The sequence below is a fragment of the Schistocerca serialis genome, chromosome 10 (assembly GCF_023864345.2).
Source record: "Schistocerca serialis cubense isolate TAMUIC-IGC-003099 chromosome 10, iqSchSeri2.2, whole genome shotgun sequence".
In the NCBI taxonomy this organism is placed as follows: Eukaryota; Metazoa; Arthropoda; class Insecta; order Orthoptera; family Acrididae; genus Schistocerca; species Schistocerca serialis.
Genome location: NC_064647.1, coordinates 149,411,982 through 149,428,282, shown reverse-complemented (window position 1 = coordinate 149,428,282; position 16,301 = coordinate 149,411,982). Strand labels below are relative to the sequence as shown.

Here is a 16,301-nt window from a genome sequence, read left to right as displayed (position 1 = left end):
AGCATGAACAACATCTAGATGATAGCTAAATTCCTCATAAGTTTACACAATGTATCTGCTTTTACAAAAGTTATGGTTGCTGTTATTCTGTACTTCACTTCTTCTATATGATGAAGTAAAGTGGAGATGAACACACTTTTCTTCAGATATCCCCACAAAAAAAGATCATCTGGGGTCACGTGTGGTGATCTTGGAGATCAGGAGTGGAGGACAGTGTTTCGGGATACGGCACACCTTATCCAGCATTGAGGCACAGTGTCATTGAGAAACTGTCATACATTGTTGTGCCAGTGTCTTGGAGCTCCATCCTCTTGGAAAATGAAGCCATAAGAGTCCCCCAGAAGCTGAGGAAAAAGCCAATCTGTAGCATATTTGAAGATAACTCACTCCAGTCACTGTGTTTTCCTGTGCGAGGTTGACATGGTTGCTTATCTTTGCACAAGCACCCTTTCTCACCCTTGGTGATATCAACAACAAATGTATTTGGATGATTGCAGATCAATCCCACAAAGTCTACAAAAAGGACACTGGACTGAAATCACTGACTCATTCTTTGCAAACTGAAGCACACAAACGCCTTCTATTGAGTGGACACCATCTTACTTCTGACTGACTGCAACTGAGAAGAGGCTCTGATTGACATCTAACAGTGATTTTTCTGATGCTCATGCCACATCCATTCAAACAACACAAATTTCCTTTCTGGCATGTCCCACGTTTCATAATTGTTACCATCCAAAATCAGACCATTCTTTTTGAAACACCTTGTATACATATTTGCACCTATTTGTTTGACATTACTCAATTTTAGTAATTTCAGACCTTCAAAATCACAAAATTCATAAAATATTCTAAGACTATTTCTGTATTGTAAAATCTCTGCTTCTTCTTCTTTCTCTTCCTCTCTCTATCAACAGACCTTGCAGTCCATTGTAATGTCCACTGATGTTAATTCCAAATCAGTAGACAACAGCTGATATGTGGTCTGTTACCATCTATCATTCTCCTTGAACTGTAATGAGTCATTGTTTAATTCTATTGTGACACTTACAAGGAAAACTTCCAATCGCATCCCCCTCAGATTTAGTGGTAGGATGGCTCAGTGGATAACCCATCAAAAACTGAACACAGATCAAACATGAAAACAGAGAGAAGGTATACTGAACTGTGAAAAAAAGCAAAATAGGAACAGTGAATGTTCCAAGCTTAAGAAGTGCAATATTGAACACAGATGAATGGCTGAGGCATTGTGGTTAAGTGGTCTTGGTGTTGAACTCCAAAGTGGATGAGCCACGTTCAGAACTCTCTCATGCCATGTATTTTTATTTATTTATTTATGTTTCACAACATTATGAACTGTCTGTTCAGTCACTGAAATGTTTGTTCTCTTTTTGTAGTCCTGACAGTTGTCATACTATATATTGATTGTAGAATATTAGTTGTGTGGTAAGAATACGTTACCAACAGAAGTAAACATGATGAATAATGAGAACAGGTGAGATACCATACAGACGTCTCACAGAAATGAAAACAGCAAACAAACAGGTGTGAAGTATGTTACAACAAAGGAATTAAAGAGTCAAAGCTTCCAAAGTGGAATGCAACTTTAAAAATATTAAAAATAAATGTTTTGACAGAGCACAGAGAAACTGTGCAATTATGAAACTGTTGCGGTCACAGGCTGGCTCCAGGCACAAGCGGGTGATTTTTATGCAGAAGGAATTTCAAAGCTTGTGAAGAGATACGATAAGTGCCTCAATCGCTATGGAGACTATGTAGAAAAATAGTGCAAAGATGTAGTTGTAAGATGTATATATTAAAATATTTTTATTTAACTTGGTGTATTTTTTTAAATCGACCGGAGGTTACTTTCTGAACGGCCCTCGTATATCAAGTAATACAACTGTCATTACATAAAAAGTTCTTAGTGACATTCTCTGTAAGTTGGTAAAACACCAAAATACACATTTATTGGCTATCATTCCTTCCTTGGGCAGGGATGGCCTTTCACAAAGTAATAGGTACTTGTGCAAAAGCAGTTAAAGATGATTCATCTGTACTTGGATATTGCACCCCACTCGAAGTATAAAATGCCCATCCATTTTGTCTAGAACTGGTAACAAGGTTCCTGTATATAATGTTCAAAAAGAAAATATATAATCTGTTAATAGTGTTTCTTTCATGAATACCTAGCACTTTCAGCAAGCATTTCAACACAGATATGTTCTGGATATGTAGTGACAATTGCAGCTGTGTGCCAGACCAGGACGAGGACCCAGATTTCCTGCTTTTTGTGAACAGTCACTTTAAACACTTGGCTTCCTGACCATGCCTCGAGGCCTTCATTCTCTGTGATGTTTATACATATTATTTCCAAATGTTATTACCAACAGTTCTCCTGTGTGGCATGTGGAAATAGTAACACCAAGAGAATGCAGTCTGTGGAGGATGGTGCCTTACAATGCACAAGGCTATATATAAAACGATATGTTTGTAGCCACAGTTACAAACAATTTCAGTAAAGTGAATATAATTCTAATATACCCACAATATAATTTCAGTATTATGAAAAGGATAGATTGCTATAATCTGTAAAGATGACACATTGAGTTGCAGACAGGTACAATTAAAAGTCCGTTGCATATTAGCTTTCAGCCAAATCCTTCTCCAGAAAAGAGATGCACACACATGTCCACACAAGCAAGTGCATCACATTCTCGCATGACCCCTACCTCTCGCCACTCTGTCCAGACTGCAACAGAAACACATTGAATGGGAGCAGCAATCTGGAGCATGGCAGGGAAGTGGAAGGGGATATGGAAGGGGTAACAGGATACGGATAGTGAAAGAGGAATCAGTGCTGCCTCACTGAATGTGCATGGACTTGAGGTGGCAGGAAAAGACTGACTCATGCAGTGTTGGGATTCTGTGGGAGAGGGAGAGGAGGATGAAAAATAGGCAGAGGAAAGGAGAGAATAGAGAAGAGGAAAAGACCGGTGGATGCACCAGAGAGGATCACACAATGAGGGTGAGAGGAGGTGGATTGTGAGGAGATGACATGACATAGGGGTGGGAATTGTTGGATGGAGGATGTGGGGACATTAGGTTGAGGCTAGGATGATTTCATGAGCAGAGAATGTATTATAAGGATAGCTCCCATCTGTGCTGTTCAGGAAAGTTGGTAGTGGAGGGGAGGATTCAGATGTCGAGGGTTGTACAGCAGCCATGGAAGTCAAGTATGTTAAGTGCAGCTGCATGTTGTGCCACAGGGTAGTCCAGTATCTGCTTGGTCACAGTTTGGCGGTGGCCGTTCATCCTCGTGGACAGTAGTCATTCCAATTTAAAAAGCTGAAAAATGGTTGTAGCAGAGATGGTATATAATATGTCTGCTTTCATAGGTGGCTCTGCCTCTGATTGGGTAGGATAATCCTGTGACAGGATTGGAACAGGACGTGCTGGGCGGGTGGATAGGGACGGTTTTTTACCTTTATCTTCTCCAGAGATATGACCCCTGTGGCTTGGGAGTTGGGACTGGTATTAGCATTGTGATGGACTAGGAAGTTGTGGAGGTTGGGTGGATGGCGGAAAACCATTTTAGAAGGGGAGGGAAGGATGTCTCTCATTTTATGGCATGATGATAGTAATCAAAGCCCTGGAAAGGAATGTGGTTTAGTTTTTCCAGTCTGGGGTGGAACTGGGCGATGAAGAGGACACTGGTGTGGCTGGTTATTGAGGGGGTGTGGGGGTGGGGATGGGGGTGGGAGGATTGGAGATGCAAGGGGAAATGGAACAGGAGGTCTGTTTGCAGACAAGGTCTGGCGGATAGTGCCTGTCAGTGAAAGACTCAGTGAGAACCTCAGCATACTGGTCAAGGGATTTCTTGTCGCCGTAGGTACACCATCCCCAGGTGACCAGGCTGTATGGGAGGGATTTTTTGGTGTGTAAGGGAAGACAGCTGTCAAAATGCAGACACTTTTGTGGGGGGGGGGGGGGTTAATATGAACAGAGGCATATGGATGGAGCTGTCAGAGAGGATGTCAGTGCCCTGGGAGGCTCGGAAGATCTCTTTTAGATGGCCATGGCCCATGAACAGATTGTCATAGGAGGGAGCCATGCAGGTGCCCGTGGCTGTGTCACAGATTAGTTTGTACACTCCTGGAAATTGAAATAAGAACACCGTGAATTCATTGTCCCAGGAAGGGGAAACTTTATTGACACATTCCTGGGGTCAGATACATCACATGATCACACTGACAGAACCACAGGCACATAGACACAGGCAACAGAGCATGCACAATGTCGGCACTAGTACAGTGTATATCCACCTTTTGCAGCAATGCAGGCTGCTATTCTCCCATGGAGACGATCTTAGAGATGCTGTGGAACAGCTTGCCATGCCATTTCCACCTGGAGCCTCAGTTGGACCAGCGTTCGTGCTGGACGTGCAGACCGCGTGAGACGACGCTTCATCCAGTCCCAAACATGCTCAATGGGGGACAGATCCGGAGATCGTGCTGGCCAGGGTAGTTGACTTACACCTTCTAGAGCACGTTGGGTGGCACGGGATACATGCGAACGTGCATTGTCCTGTTGGAACAGCAAGTTCCCTTGCCGGTCTAGGAATGGTAGAACGATGGGTTCGATGACGGTTTGGATGTACCGTGCACTATTCAGTGTCCCCTCGACGATCACCAGTGGTGTAGGGCCAGTGTAAGAGATTGCTCCCCACACCATGATGCCGGGTATTGGCCCTGTGTGTCTTGGTTGTATGCAGTCCTGATTGTGGCGCTCACCTGCACGGCGCCAAACACGCATACGACCATCATTGGCACCAAGGCAGAAGCGACTCTCATCGCTGAAGACGACACGTCTCCATTCGTCCCTCCATTCACGCCTGTCGCGACACCACTGGAGGCGGGCTGCACGATGTTGGGGCGTGAGCGGAAGACGGCCTAACGGTGTGCGGGACCGTAGCCCAGCTTCATGGAGACGGTTGCGAATGGTCCTCGCCGATACCCCAGGAGCAACAGTGTCCCTAATTTGCTGGGAAGTGGTGGTGCGGTCCCCTACGGCACTGCGTAGGATCCTACGGTCTTGGCGTGCATCCGTGCGTCGCTGCGGTCTGGTCCCAGGTCAACGGGCACGTGCACCTTCCGCCGACCACTGGCGACAACATCGATATACTGTGGAGACCTCATGCCCCACGTGTTGAGCAATTCGGCGGTACGTCCACCCGGCCTCCCGCATGCCCACTATACACCCTCGCTCAAAGTCCGTCAACTGCACATACGGTTCACGTCCACGCTGTCGCGGCATGCTACCAGTGTTAAAGACTGCGATGGAGCTCCATATGCCACGGCAAACTGGCTGACACTGACGGCGGCAGTGCACAAATGCTGCGCAGCTAGCGCCATTCGACGGCCAACACCGTGGTTCCTGGTGTGTCCGCTGTGCCGTGCATGTGATCATTGCTTGTACAGCCCTCTTGCAGTATCCGGAGCAAGTATGGTGGGTCTGACACACCGGTGTCAATGTGTTCTTTTTTCCATTTCCAGGAGTGTATATCTTCCTTTCCAAGGAGAAATAGTCAAATGTATGGGGAATGAGGTAGTGAGTTTGGAGTGTGAAGGAAGTTGGGAAAGTTGTGTTTAATAGTGGTAAGACCATGGGCATGAGGGATGCTGGTGTATGGGGAGGTGGAATCAGCAGTGATGAGTAGGGATCCAGGAGGTAAAAGATTGGGGATGGCGGAGAGTCAGTGGAGGAGGCTAGATTACGAGCTATTTGTTGGCAGTGTTGGTCAATAGTGCTGAAATTCTGTCAGTGGGAGTGCAGTAACCAGCCACAATGGGGCATCCAGGATTGTTGGATTTGTGGGTTTTGGGCAGCATGTATAAGGTTGGTGTGCAGGGTGTCATAGAGGTGAGGAGAGAAATGGATTCAGGGAAGAGATTCAGTGAAGGGCCTAAGGTTTTAAGCAGGAATTGGAGGTTATGTTGGATATAACTTGTCACTTTTATGGGAGAGAAGGAATCAGTGGAAGCAGGCTAACTTAAGGTCACAGTGATATGTTTACGCCCATTGCCTGTCTTAGCTACGAAGTGACATGACACCCTGTAACATTGTACTATGCACTGTGGAAGCCATTTTGATTGTAGTGTGCAACTGGCCCCGTGAAAAAGAGCCAGGGCTCATTTCCTGTATACATCTCGTGCCCCTACAGCAGCCCATAAGCTAACTGTCAGTCTTGTGCTTATGGCCCAAGCATCCCCTGCAAAAGAACCAAATTATATTTTGTGTACAGTAATGTTCCCTGTAAATCTTTAAAACTGGCTACATCTAGTGGTTATATTGAGGTAGTGGAAAAATTAAATGGAGAGTGTTTTTTGCATTTATCAACTTTCTAAGTTATTTGTTTGAGCAGTCATTTGTTATTGGAACATTTCCTGATTGGCTGAAATATGCTCAACTTAAGCCTCCATATAACAAAGGGAATAAAAGAAGTGCCATAAACTTCCATCCAATTTCTCTTTTACCAGCTTTCCAGAAAATTATCAAAAGGTAGTATACAGATGGCTACTTATCCATCTGTCTACAAATAATGTACTGTGGAAGTTTGGATTTGTAAAGGGTTCTGATATTGAGAAGTTTACTTATATGTACAGCAGAATGCTCTTACTTTGTCAAAAACAATAAATTATAAGCTACTGATATACTCTGTGATGTGTGAAAGGTGATTTAATTTTGTAAATATCAAAGTCCTTTTAAGTAAATTAGAATATTATGGTGTCACAGGAACTTCTGAAAAATGGTTGGAACTATATCTAACAGGAAACAAGGGATATCGGTAGGAAAGAGCACATATTAAACTATGTCATCATCCAACTGAGAACTGATTATATGTCCTATCTGACAGGATTCCTTCTTAGCCCTTTCTTTTGTATATTAATGACTTTTCTTCAGTATCATTACGACACTAAGTTTGTTCTGTTTGCAGATGACACTAATATTGCAGTAAATAGCAAATCAAGTAAGGGTTTAGAAAGAACTGTTAATGGCATTCTCATAGGAATCAATAAATTGTTTTTAGTCAATTTTTTGCCACTAAACTTTCAAAAAGGCTCACTATATGCTTTTCAGGACTTTTAAGAGATATCTTCCCAGCATACATCTAAAAACAGTGACCAGCAGATAAAAGAGCTCCACAGTGTTAAATTCTTGGGATTACAACTTGGTAATAAATTCAGTTTGGAAGAGAATACTAAAGATGTGCTGAAAGGCACAAATATTTTTTTTAAAATGTGGTTGTTGTCAGATATAGCCAATATAAAAATAAAAAACTGCTATACTTTGACTGCATTCATTCCATAACGTTATATTTTCCATAACCTGCCGTCTCCTTTATTCCACTGACAAATTTGTTAATAGAATTGGTTGAGGTATATATTATTGATAATAGTGAATAATGTGAGTGTTATGTAAAATCTGACTTCTGCAGGTCTTTAGTGCCATAATGTGCCCACCATTGTTTATAAATTTACATGTTTATGATAAATTTGGTATTAACTTTGAAGTGAAAATATGTTCAGGTATTTTACATACCCCACTTCCAAAAGGACTATTGCACTTAGGATTTGTGGATGGAACATTAATATGTATCAGTAATTTTTCTTCATTGTGCATTTCCATTCTTAAGGATCTGTTCACTGTGAATATGGAATGAAGAGTATATCTTTCTGTCTGTCTAAACATACTTTCCCAAATACAAAGTTGCAGTTTTAACAATATTATGAAAAAGATAGATTACTACTCACTATGAAGATAACATGATGCTGTGTTGAGCTACATGTTATGCTGCAAGATGATCCATTTTGCTCTTGGCCACAATTTGGTTGTGTCAATTCATCCTGATGGACACCTGGTTGGTAGTCATATCAATATAAAAAACTATGCAGTGATTGCAGCAGGTCTCCCACCCCTTACACACACACACACACACACACACACACACACACACACACACACAAAAAAAATCACTCTCATACAGCTTGGCCATCTTGGGACAGTGTATCTTCAGTGACAAGGGCTCCCTTTTCCAAAACATATTTCACATGTCGCGCGCGCGCGCCCTCACAGACACACACACACACACACACACACACACACACACACACACACACACACACACACAACCCTCTCGCTGCCTCCAAGAGCCAGCTGCAAATGAGCGCCACATTTGTCATCCAATATCTCTCTGGACTGGAATAACTGAACCGCATCCTTAATCAGGGCTTTGATTATATGTCATCATGTCCTGGAATGAGGGACATCCTACCCCAAGATCCTCCTCACCTCTCTTAAAGTGATGTTCCATTGCCCACCTAACCTCCACACCATCCTAGTCTATCCCTATGCCACTTCCAATCCCAATGCCTTGCCACAATATCATATCCCTGTGGAAGACCCAGGTGCAAGACCTACCCAATCCACCCACACAGCACTACCTATTCCAATTCTGTCATAGTCTTACCCTACACCATCAGATGCCAGGCTACCTGTGAAACGAGTGATGTCATACACCAGCTTTTCTGCAAACATTGCACAGCTTTTAATATTGTTAGGACTACCAACCAGCTGTCCACCAGGATGTACAACCACCACCAAACTGTGGCCAAGAGCAAAGTAGACCACCTGTGGCACAACAGTGCAGCTGTCTATAGCATGCTTGATTTTAACCAGAACGAACAGTATCGAGAAGAATCGCTTCTCGGCTTGTGACAAGATTAATGTGTAGTTTTTTTTGGAAAGGATAAAGGAGAGGAAATAATTTATTTAATTTCTATAACAATGAGTGAAAGTACCCACGATTTTTAATTTTTTTACAGTTGTCAACACCTTTGACCCACACTGACACAGATTCTGATTCATTTATTTTACGGTGATTCCTGGTCCCGAGATAATACAATTTACCCATATCTCTATTGTAGACCTCTGCGATCTGAAATGTCCGATATGCTATGATGCCACGGCTGCTGAACGATTCCAGTCCTGCCACTTTATCGACTTGAGGTCCATGTACTAGAGCAACCATGACCCAGCCATTACCGTGCTGATTGGCATCATTGTTGCTAAGGGTAAAGTTCAAAACTCGACCACAAAAGACTGATGGCCCATGCAGGATGACTTGTGCACCTACAAAGTTCTTGGTGTCAATAGCAATATTGTCTATTGCTTTATACACTGTAAGGTGGGTACACCTTCTTCTCCTATAGTAACATGGCATCTTCTGTGTGAGCGGCCCAGTGCTGTTGCTCGAGCGGCTGCACGAAGACTGAGCTTATCGCTTTGTGTTTACGAACGTGACAAGAGCAGAAGTGTGTTACTAGAAGCAGAAATATTAAGAAGGCGTCAGTCTTTGTGCAGTCGCTCGAGTAACGCATTGGACCGCTCAAACAGAAGATGCCACATTACTATAGGAGGAGAAGGTGCACCTGCCCTACAGTGTATAAAGCAATAGACAATATTGCTGTTGGCACCAAGAACTTTGTAGGTGCACAAGTCATCCTGCATGGGCCATCAGTCTTTTTTGGTGGAATTTTGAACTTTACCCTTAGCAACAATGATGCCAATCAGCGCGGTAATGGTTGGGTCACAGTTGCTCTAGTATGTGGACCTAAAGTTGATAAAGTGGTAGGACTGGAATTGGTCAACAGCCATGACGTCATAGCATATCGGAAATTTCAGATCGCAGAGGTCTACATTAAAGATATGGGTAAATCGTATTACCTGTCTTCGATGCCATTGGTTCAACAGCTTTTCTGAACTGCACATATCGTAGTTATCCGTACAGCACATTCTCCACTCCCAAAATTGTCCTGGCCTCAATCTATGGTAACCTACTGTCACCACCCCCTCCACACAAGTTACTGCCCCCCCCCCTCCCCCGCTGTATCACCTCCTCCCAATTCCCTCACCCTCATTATGTGCCACTCTCTGCCAATGCACCCACCAGTCTTTCCCCCTCCTCTTCTTTTGCCTTCTTCCACTTGCTGCCTCCCCCCCCCCCCCTCCCCCCTCCTCTTTCCATCAGCCTCCTGACGCTGCTCCTGGCAACTTTTTCGTGCCACTATCTAATCCCTGCACACTTGAACAGGTAGCACTGATATATCTCCCCTCAGCTGTACCATTCTGTCTCTCACACTTCGCCACTCCACTCCAGATTTCTGTGTTTGTTTAATGTGATACAATTGCATTCTGGCCAGAGTGACTGGACAAAGTGGTCATATGTGCATGAGGCATGCCTGCTTTTTGTGTGTGTGTGTGTGTGTGTGTGTGTGTGTGTGTGTGTATGTGTGTGTGTGTGTGTGTGTGTGTGTGTGTGTGTGTTCTCCTTTCTGAAGAAGGCTTTGGCCAAAAGTTCACATATGTAACAGTCTTTCTTTTGTGCCTACCTGCAGCTCAACATGCCATCTTTACTGTAAGTAACAATCTATCATTTTCATAATATTGTTGATATTCCAAACTGCACTGTCTGTTGTGTGATATTTCAGAATTCACAAGTTATAAGGCTATATTTAAGTAAGTAACACTCAGAAGTTGTTTACTTTTCTGCCAAATGGATAGATGCTGTGTAATTGAAATCTGTATTGTGGCTTGACTACATAACACCTATACACAAACAAATTTACAATAAGTAGCACATCGATATTATGTATCAGAATTTCTATTACAGTATGATAATGATGTATTCAAGTGCTTACTGGGCACTCAGGTAAATTGCCCATGTACAAAATCTGCCTGTGTCTGTCTTACATGCAGGAACTTTAGTGCAGGTTCTTAATTTCCAAATGCAAATTATAAATTTAAATCTGACATGTGCGTCATGGATCTACTCTATTTCTGTAAATATGACCATAATGTTCCTTAATTTGTGCACTGTTATCCTTTTGCATTTACAACCAGATTAAGAACCGCACAATTGTTTTTTTGAGTACACATTGTTGTTGAACAACAATAATATAAGTGTAGACCAGATGTGGCTTGAATTCAAAGAAATAGTATCGGCAGCAATTGAGAGATTTATACTAAATAAATAAACAAGTGACAGAGCTGATCTTCTCAGGTACACAAAATGGGTCAGAACGCTGCTGAAGAAACAACAAAACAAACATGCCAAATTTAAACAGACACAAAATCCCCAGAATTGGCAGTTTTTACAGAACCTCAAAATGTAGCACAGACTTAAATGCGAGATGCTTATAACAGTTTACACAGTGAAACTTTGTCCTGAAACCTGGCAGAGATTCTGGTTGTATGTGAAGCATGTTAATGGCAAGAAATAATCAATGCCTTTTTTGTGCAATAGCAATGGAGATACTATCGAAGACAGTGCTGCCAAAGCAGAGTTACTAAACGCAGCCTTCTGAAATGCCTTCACAAAAGAAGACGAAGTAAATATTCCAGGATTTGAATCAAGAACAGCTACCGACATGAGTAATGTAGAAGTAAATACCCTCGGAGTAGTGACGCAACTTAAATTATTTAATAAAAGCAAGTCTTCTGGTCCAGACTGTGTACCAGTTAGGTTCCTTTCAGAGTATGCTGATGCATTAGCTCCATACTTAACAATCATCTGATGATAGATCCATACCCAAAGACTGGAAAGTTGTACAGGTCACACCAATATTCAAGAAAGGTAGTAGTAGTAGTAATCCACTAAATTACAGGCCCATTTTTAACAATCATCTGATGATAGATCCATACCCAAATACTGGAAAGTTGTACAGGTCACACCAATATTCAAGAAAGGTAGTAGTAGTAGTAATCCACTAAATTACAGGCCCATATCATTAACATCAATATGCAGCAGGATTCCGGAACATATATTGTGTTCGAACATTATGAATTAACTCGAAGAAAATGGTCTATTGACACACAGTCAACATGGGTTTAGAAAACATTGTTCTTGTGAAACACAACTAGCTCTTTGTTCGCATGAAGTGTTGAGTGCTATTGACAAGGGATTTCAGATTGATTATGTATTTCTGAGTTTCCAGAAGGCTTTTGACACTGTACCACACAAGCAGCTATAGTGAAATTGTGTGCTTATGGAATATTGTCTCAGTTATGTTACTGGATTTGTGATTTCCTGTCAGAGAGATCACAGTTCACAGTAACTGACAGAAAGTCATTGAGAAAAACAGAAGTGAATTCTGGCGTTCCCCAAGGTAGTGTTACATCTACATCTACATGGATACTCTGCAAATCACATTTAAGTGCCTGGCAGTGGCCCTTTACTGTTCCTTATCTACATAAATGTTTTTGGAGACAATCTGAGCAGCCGTCTTAGGTTGTTTGCAGATGACGCTGTCATTTATCAATTAATAAAGTCATCAGAAGATCAAAAGAAATTGCAAAATGATTTAGGAAAGACATCTGAATGGTGCAAAAATTGGCAGTTGACTCTAAATAAGAAAAAGTGTGAGGTCATCCACACAAGTGCTGAAAGGAATTTGTTAAACTTCGGATACACAATAAATCAGTCAAATCTAAAGGCCACAAATTCAACTAAATACCTAGAAATTACAATTATAAACAACTTAAATTGGAAGGAACACACAGAAAATAATGTGGGTAAGGCTAACCAAAGATTGCGTTTCATTGGTAGGACACTTAGAAAATGGAACAGATCTACTAAGGAGACTGCCTACACTACACTTGTCTGTCCCCTTTTAGAATACTGCTGTGCGGTATGGGATCCTCACCAGATAGGGCTGATAGATTACACCAAAAAAATACAAAGAAGGGCAGCACATTTTCTACTATCGCGAAATATGGGAGAGAGTGTCACTGAAATGATACAGGATTTGGGCTGCACATCATTAAAAGGAAGGGTTTTTCACTGCGATGGAATCTTGTCACAAAATTCCAATCAGCAACTTTCTCCTCCAAATGCGAAAATATTTTGTTGACACCAACCTACATAGGGGAAACGATCACCATGATAAAATAAGGGAAATCAGAGCTTGTATGGGAAGATATAGGTGTTGGTTCTTTCTGCGCACTATACGAGATTGGAATAATAGAGAATTGTGAAGGTGGTTTGATGAATCCTCTGCCAGGCACTTAAATGTGATTTGCAGAGTATCCATGTAGATGTAGATGTAGAACTGACATGCATTGCATGTCAGTAGTTTTGTTTGGCAACATGGAAATATCACAAACAGCTTTTTACCTGTTGACAGCTAGATATACTGTTATTCAATAAATTCACCATTGTCAGAGTATATAACTTCCAGTACAAGGCACATATTTGAAGTTTTTAAATTAAATCCCACATACTTCAGATTGTTCAATATTTACAGTTAAGGTGTAACAGAAGGTGAATTATGTTGTTGGTATGAATGACAGGATCCAGAGATTTGGGGTGTTCACAAATAGGGAGCTACACAAGAGTACATTGAAGATGAAAATTACTGTTTTAATTCTCTGTGTGCAAGGAATAGCAGTTATTGAATTGTTTTGTGTAAAATTTTGATGTTACTTCATCTGTACAGAGTTATGTTCTAGTTATATGCTGTAATGTAAAAATCAAATTAAATTGCTTCACTTTCCTGAGTCACTTATTAGCATTGCTCACTGATAAAATTGCAGAGACAGAATGGTCGACTGGTCTGTACCTTTGAGTTTGAAATCTCAGAAGAGGAAGAGGAAATGGTAGATGAAAAGAATAATACAGTTAAAAAGTACAAAGTAAGAGAAAAAGTAAAAACAGGATGGTTAGTAGAAAAGAAAAAAAATGGCCTGGCGCGAGTAGCACTAGCACACTTTCAGGTTTCCATCCAAAGTTAATGATGTACATAGATGGTTCATCCATCCCAGGAACCAAGAATCTTGATGATTTTTACTTGTTATCATCATTGAAACTGGTGAGATATTGGTCCTTGGAACCTGAGTTTTCGAGACTGTTTTTTAAGTCTGAAGTCTGATAGCAAATGTGAAAAGAAATATTTATCTTGTGTGATACAATTACAGATTAACACTTCTCGGATTTATTTCTTTTCTTGTGCAGTGAAACCTGGCTTCAAGCCAAATCTCATGATTCTAGGTCAATGGGAAATATCTTATGGGATTTAATGAGTGACTACAAGTATCAAAATATGTGACATAAATAGGTGTATCTTTCGATTGCATTAGCTTAGAAGCTTACATTTATTTCACTATCAATGGAGTATAGACCTTAGTGTGTGCCATAAATTTCAACTTTATGTGTCTACCAGTTCCTGAGAAAAAGAGTTTTTAACAGGTGGACAACCATAAACAGACAGACAACAAAGTGATGTTATAAGGATCCCATTTTTACTGACTGACAGATATGAAACTCTAAGAAAAGGATAAGAAAAAGAATCCAGGTATGAGCTAAATAATAAATAGGGCCAGATTCTAAAAAACACAAAGTGGGAAAGAGGGCATTAGTGTTTAGCTGATAGAAATTATGTCAGGGAGAGTTGCTGGATGGAAGATGCTGCCTCCAGCATTCAGGGCAACTATCTCTGAGTGGGAGGACCTTAAAGACCTGTGTGGTGCAGCAGGCATTTGAGTCGTGCTGTAGAGCAAGCTGAGCTGCTGAGTATGATATCAACATGGCAGACGGTTTGTCTAATTCCATTCTTGCTATCTGCTGGTTTGGCAATGGTCATCCTCCCATAAAAAACTGTCCAGTGAACACGCCAACTAGTGAATGACATGAGCTGTTCCACTTACTCCCCTGCCTTTAATGTTGTGCAATATGTTAATGGAGTAGGAGGTAGTAGATGAGTGCAGGGGACAAGGTTTTCAAGGGAATCATTACAGAAGGAGGAACCTTAAAGTAGGAGATGTGTTATGGGACTATAATTTCAGACCTCGACTTGAAAATTTTGATTCATTCGAAGTGTATGCGGTACTGGGTGATGAGTGGAGAATGCTTCTTTTGTCTGAAGTTGGGGCAATGCTGTTCAAAGGGATGGATGAAGAAACTGCTTGAGAGCTTTTGCCATTGAGAAAGTCAGTGTGTTGAGGACTTGATTAGAGTAGATGTAAATACTGTGGATACCTAGTCTGTAAGGTACATAGTGGTTTTATTACATGGAAGGAGATAACAACTGTCGAAGTGGAGATAGTGTTGCCTGCTGGTTGATTTTGTGTGTTCATATGAAACAATTTTCCCCTATAACTCATGTTCTTGGTAAATGTATCTGCTCAACACTTAATTCCTCCATTTTCCAGCCTCCTTGACCAGTTCCTCATTCTTCCCTGAGAAGAAATCTGTTGTGGAAATTAGGAATGGTGTGTTCTGTTTTAAGTGTTTCTTTTGACCATAAATAGGGTTAACCCTCCTGAAGTAAATGCCTGCCCAAATCTGTCTTTTTGTAATTTTAACAAATAGTTAATCTTTTTATCTCTCTCACTTTATTTTACCTTTTGAGGTATTTTCTGTTTATGTTTAAAATTACTTATTATATGCAATCTTCCAGCATTTCTTTACATCTGCTAATGCCTTTTTCTTTTTTTTTCCAGGATTGTTGATCTCATCATAAAGGCGACAGAAATGGAAAAAGTGGCACTGTGCAAAAATCCTTTGATAAATGCAATTGAAAGCATGCAGTAAGTTTCTGTCAAGTTTGTGATTCTACATTGATATAATTTGCATTTTATTATTGTCATTAAATGTTTGTATTTCAGCATGTAATGAGTAAGACTGGGTGTGCTGTCAGAGCTAATTACATGCCAGATGAAGTGCTTCTCATGTGATAAGCCCTGTGTCAGCAGTAGTGATAGGAATAAGTAATTTGAATTCTAGAGGGCTGCTATAAGTACAGTTGGATTGTAGTATCAAAGATTACTTAATTCCCAGTGATGGATCACTTGGTGAATGCCTTGGTTGTAGAAGTCTACATCCTGGCTATTCAGGAAATACAAAATCATTAAGGCTTACATGGCCACTTGTTGACAAACTGCCTGTTGGATTCTGTGTCAGGTTCTTCGGCCAATGTTTGGGATCTATTAGTCCAACAACTTATCAAAAACGAAGTGCAGATCCACTACATTGTTTCACGTGAAATATGAATTGGTTAATCAAGGCATCTTCTGTGCTGGTGGACTCACAGAGGAACCTGCACAACACAGAAGCCCAACCACCTTCACTATGTGGATGACCTAAGATCCATAAGAATAATATTTTGTTAAGACCAATTGTTTGCACTCCTGACTCACCAAAGTATAAGCTGGTGAAACATAAAGGACTCAGGACATTTCATTGA

At 41.2% G+C, this 16,301-nt stretch overlaps 1 protein-coding gene across 4 annotated transcripts in view; it reads left to right on the top strand.

The window, feature by feature from the left end:
- Positions 1-16,301, top strand: part of LOC126424923 (ankyrin repeat and SOCS box protein 3-like) — a 212,186-nt gene that overhangs the window by 122,039 nt on the left and 73,846 nt on the right. For all 4 annotated transcript variants that reach the window (XM_050087767.1, XM_050087766.1, XM_050087768.1 and 1 more), the window contains exon 7: positions 15,559-15,645. In XM_050087767.1, coding sequence (XP_049943724.1) covers positions 15,559-15,645 — 87 coding nt within the window. The remainder of the gene's footprint in view (positions 1-15,558; positions 15,646-16,301) is intronic.